Source organism: Lampetra fluviatilis, chromosome 39, assembly GCF_964198595.1.
Source record: "Lampetra fluviatilis chromosome 39, kcLamFluv1.1, whole genome shotgun sequence".
Taxonomy (NCBI): Eukaryota; Metazoa; Chordata; class Hyperoartia; order Petromyzontiformes; family Petromyzontidae; genus Lampetra; species Lampetra fluviatilis.
Genome location: NC_136313.1, coordinates 8869951 through 8875322, shown reverse-complemented (window position 1 = coordinate 8875322; position 5372 = coordinate 8869951). Strand labels below are relative to the sequence as shown.

Genomic DNA, 5372 nt, shown 5'->3' with positions numbered 1-5372 from the left:
AATTTAGCATATTTATGGGAAATGCATTCAGACTCTGTCTTCTCGACAGACCTGTTCTTCACCTGAGGACGGCTGCTTGCGTTGTGGCCGAAACGTCGTGGAAATTATTTTATTGTTTTATTTTTATTATTTTATTACTTCCCTTCTACGTGACTTTACCGAAAGAACCAAGAAGATTAATCCCTGCAGTCACGAAAGCTTTAAATCGAAATAAAATAAATGTTTATACCTAAGTGACTTTACTGAAAGAATCAAAGAGGATGGGGACTTGGTCCAGCGCTTCTGTGCCCCTCCCCCTCGCACCCCCTCGCACTTCGCGCATGCGCGTTGCGCCGCTCTCCCTTTCCCTGGGCCGCGTCTCGTCGCCGCCATGCCTGTGAGTTGAAGCGCGTCTCCCGCTCCCTTTGACCGCGTCTCCTCGCGTCCCTCAGCCATAATCGCGACTCCTAACGCCGCAGCGAGATGCGGGGCTTCGTCTGAGCACGACGAGCGGCCAGATCGGCGTTCAGGATTCCGATCGCGGCCGCGTTAACTCTGCTCGGCGCTGGCTAGTCTAGCCGAGGGCTGACTCCGCGGTGTAGGCCTCCTTAGGGAAGCGTGTGAAACGCGGTCTCGCCCGGGTTGCCAACCGTCCCGGGTTTAATGGAACAATCTGCGAGTTTTTGTGCCTTTCGGACGTAAGGAGTCTTTTTTTACCGAGATCTGGTGACGCTCTTGTGTTGAGCTTTACTACAGGATACTGCACTGTTGGGGTACACCAGATGCTGACTGGGGAATGTGTCCGTAGTTTTTGCCGTGTGGAAAAGGCGACCTGAAGTTATCGCTGTTATAAATTAAACTTCAGTCGCGTTTAATTAAATTAAGTGAACATTCTGTAACGGTGTGTTTGGCTTGAGATTTACGGGCCCGTTTGCACACGCGAGTGTTTTGTTTACTTGTTAACACGTGAGATCATCCGATGGTAACAAAGATTAATGTTTTTCAATATACTCGCCCCTGATAATGTGGAGTTTCCACCGCTCAGAACCGCCAGGCAGGATTAGTAGAACCGCGATGTTTTTGTGAAGAAGGAAAATAACTTGAGCTCGGCTTAGTCTTGGTCAACTCTACGTGTACTGTAACATTAAAGCCGTTTAAATTACTGTGAAATTATGTACTGTACCAAACTTCATTGTAGTTAAGTATTGATATTGCACGCAATGTATTCTTGGAAATAATATGTTAGTATTTAATGCTAAGGGTTCTTGTGTTGGTTTAAATAGGAATTTAATCAAATGCACTTATTGTTTAAAGCTGAGTTACTTGAAATCTGTCGGGGTGTTATTTACGTTGCACATTAAAGAGAATGGCAAAGCACCGTGGTTCGTGGGTGTGTTTATAGCTTGTAGAGCCACCGAAAGAGTGATTTTTTTTAACTATTACGGTTTTAAAATCTGAATGGTAAGCATTGAATCCATAAGGTACGTGTCAAGAGGATTCATGTGTTTATACTAACATGTTTTAACTGGATAACTTCTGGTTTGCAAGGCTGTGTAGTGTCATACAGTAGTGATGGAAGATCTTGATGACGACCGCTTGTGTTGCGATCGAAACGTAGTTTTTTTGTTATTTTCTTTGAACCTATCTACGTGACTTCACCGAAAGACCCAAAGAATAATGATGGAAGATACTTTTAAAACTGGTGAAGATCGTATTTAGAAGCCTTGCGTGAAGAGTAGCAGTGTGAAAGTATGTGCATCCGTGAAGGTGAAAGTCACTTGCCTGGGCTGTGGGTCGCACAATAGAAGCGGGTGGCTATCTTTGTGATCTAAGCCTTGTGTTTGTTTTGCTTTATGCTGCCTGTCCTCGCAGCTCGCCAAAGACTTACTGCATCCGTCCCTCGTCGAAGAGAAGAGGAAACACAAGAAGAAGCGTCTCGTTCAGAGCCCTAACTCCTACTTCATGGATGTGAAATGCCCAGGTACAGCAGCCGCTAGTGAGCGTCGGTCAATCTTCTTCGACCACCTTAGGTGGTTACCAACGCCTGTTTCCCTACCTGGTGGTCCGAGGATCACGAGGGGTCTCTGGCCGTGGTTCGTTGTTTTCACAAAACACCATACGTTGTTTTCACAAAACACCAGCATTTTTTTATTGTCTGTTGTACAACTATCAGCGTTATCCATTCAATAAACGTGTCAAGTCGGAGTGATTTCCTGCCAAAATGAGCATTGAGGCATTGGTACTCATCTGTTTAAAGCCCTGCAAAGCCAGTGGTGGAGTCTATCCATAGGAAACCCCAAAAAGTGATACTCATTTTATCAACCCAGGAGAGACTGTTGACTGAATCAAACACCAACTCACAAGCTTACGATTGCATGCCACTCATTCTCCTGCTGAGCCACCCAGCCATTCGCTTCACTGTTCGCTGCCAATGTAGTAAAATAAACAGTCTGACCCTTGCTGCTCTTCGAAAATATGTTTATATAGAGACCCGATTTTTGTCCAATCACAGTCATTACGATTTGCTCAAATAATCCACAGTGTGGAGACACCCTCATCCAGCAGTGGATTAACCAATGGCTGTACACAAACATTGGTGGTATCGGATACAACTCGCTCAAACTCTTACTGTCCATCGCCTGTAACTTGCTGACCCGCCTCTACTGAACATTTATAAACAGCATCATAGTTCAGCAGATTGCTCTCGTCTAAATGCATATTCTAATTCTGCCTATATTGTTTACCTGGTCACGATTATAAGTGCGGCAGGGTGGAACTGTGGTTACACTCAAGTATCGCAATAAGAAGAGCTTGGGTTAGATTCCTGACTTGGCTGCCTTTCTGGGTGGAGATATATGTTATTGCCCTGTTCTGCATGTGTTTCCTCCCATAGATTAAAAAAAACTAACTGGTATTGGCCAAACATCCCAGTACTGAAATTGAATTTGCAGATTACTAATTTGGGATTACACATGGAGCAATATAGCCATCTACTGTGAACACATGGCAGCACCCACCTGAAAGTCTCAAGACCCGATCCTGGACAAAAACAAGCGTAACGATAAGCCAAAATGGGGAGATATCTTAGAATCCTTATCAGAATCAGGTCTCACGAGGGTGTTGTGTGCCACAGGCTGTTACAAGATCACCACCGTGTTCAGCCATGCCCAGACGGTGGTGCTGTGCGTGGGCTGCTCCACGGTGCTGTGCCAGCCCACGGGGGGGAAGGCGCGACTCACAGAAGGTGAGGGGTGCTATCTCGGGGCCAGTTTCTTGACCCCCGGCTGGCGTTCTGGAAAAGTGGCCATACATGCCGTAGCGTATCAATAACACGATAGCGTTTTAACCGTAACGTGCCCGCTGTAAGCCTCACGGTGGACGTTAAAGATCCCGTGATGTCATTCGCAAGAGTAGTCCACAGTGTACTGGCATCACGGTTCAAATTTGCCACGTTTGAAAACTTAAAAATTACTTGTTTGGGAAACACTTCATGATCGTTGCCCACTGCTGAGAAAAATTAGCAGGACCCTCCTTCCTGGGTAAACAATTGCAATGGTAATGCAGATGAGTAGCAATCCCCTAGACCAGGGGTGGGGAATGTCCGGCCCGCGGGCTGTATAAGGCCCGCAAAATCATTTGGTGTGGCCCTGCCAAGGCAAAAGCAGGCAGGACTCGAAATTCAATAAATCTAGGAGCAAACCTGGAAAAGCAGTTGCGAGTAGCAATATCATCAATACCAGCTAACATCACATGCCTCACCAAAGAGAAGCAGTTCCAGCCATCACATTAGGGGTGAGTTAATTAAATGTTTGACTAAATATAACAGGCTAATGTTTAAGTTGATCAATTTGTATGGCCCGCAAATGCTGTTATAAATATCCAAATGGCCCTTGGCAGAAAAAGGTTCCCCACCCCTGCCCTAGACAGTCCAAAATTCGGCTCAGAGATTAAACTTTGTTCATGCAGAAACCTTGATGTCGTGTCTGACGTAGCTCTTCATGTTGTGTTCTGTTCCTTTGCAGGGTGCTCCTTCAGGAGAAAGCAGCATTAGTCTCTCCCACCTCCCGTAATGATGTGAAGATGGACATCACGGCCCCACGACTATTTTCATAACATTGTGTGTCGTTTATAATGCCGATGTAGTTTTGACTACGCGGCGAAACAGGTGCCGTCTGCCCATCTTGATTTCATTGTAATAAAGCATCCCAACAAAAGATTTCGGTTGCTGGTGATTTGAGTGGAACACACTTTATATACATTTCGCCTAAAATAATCCCTCCAGATGGAAATGTCTCGTTTGCAAGGGTGTCCAGTGTGTCGATTTTACTCGTACCTAGCAAATAGACACATACAAAGATCCCTTGGATAGCTATAATGGACCAGTATGGCACACGAGGGGGTGGGTGGCCAGAACTATGGCCTTTCATCTTTGTTTCCCGAGTGGTGATCTTTACGCACATTAGGTACTAATTTATGGCTGAGTTGACCTAGGGGAGGCCCAGGACCATTTCAGATAAAATTCAGTGTTGGCAATGAGTAGGATTCGAACCTGAGTTCCCGGCTATGTCGCACAGTGTGCCAACTCCCACGCCATTAAGACTCGCACACCTACAAATACGCCTATACACTTGCATACACAGATCCCTACCTACCCACCCAACCACAGCAAACACGCAATGGCACATTCACAAAATGTTTAAGACAAACATTTTGTCATGCCTCCCTATCATGTTCATATTATTCCTGCTGTAAAAAAATGTTTACCATGAGCATGTTTAATCAGGAAAACTGGACATTAAAAAAGAGGTTAATAACTCATCGGATTTCTCGAGGATAAATAAAGATTCTGATTATGAACAAGTCTGGTTTTGATTTCTGAGTCTCATCAGCAGAGGTCCACAAGACCAATTGGTCTGCTGATTGTCCAGTGTTATTTTCTCAGAGCAAAGTCAAAAGTGATTTTTTGCTCAAAAGAACATTTAGGCAATGGTCATCCCATTTGCAGCCGTGAGCTCGTGGAAATTGACAGGGGTAAGTATCGATAAGACCTGATCTCCACAGCGGTGCTCATTTCATCTCCAGAGGGATGGTTTGAGTCAATACATGGTCAGGATTTGAACTCTCGACCTTCAGATTGTGAGCTGCTCGCTCTACTGCAGAACCACCTGACTTGTGAAATATAATTTTCCATTTTATTATCCACAATCTACGAGTTGAATTCCAAGTGATGACTCAGTGGCCAGTGATCTGAGCAGTCCTGAACCACCCCTGCTTCCACCACACCCGCATTGACCAACTTGATAAAGTATGGTCAAACAACTCCCACAAATTACACGGCATTGGGAAGCCCTCAACCAGCAGTGGGCTGATCGAGCGTGAAAAATTCAAAAGAT

At 45.2% G+C, this 5372-nt stretch overlaps 1 protein-coding gene across 1 annotated transcript; it reads left to right on the top strand.

Annotated features, from left to right (window-relative positions):
* The first annotated feature begins 320 nt into the window (after window positions 1–320).
* Window positions 321–4816, top strand: LOC144945968 (small ribosomal subunit protein eS27-like). The gene is given in 5 exon segments (XM_078874657.1): window positions 321–342; window positions 345–376; window positions 1852–1960; window positions 3113–3223; window positions 4002–4816. Coding segments are annotated over 5 exon segments (303 nt in total). The 3' UTR covers window positions 4031–4816.
* Window positions 4817–5372: the final 556 nt, after the last annotated feature.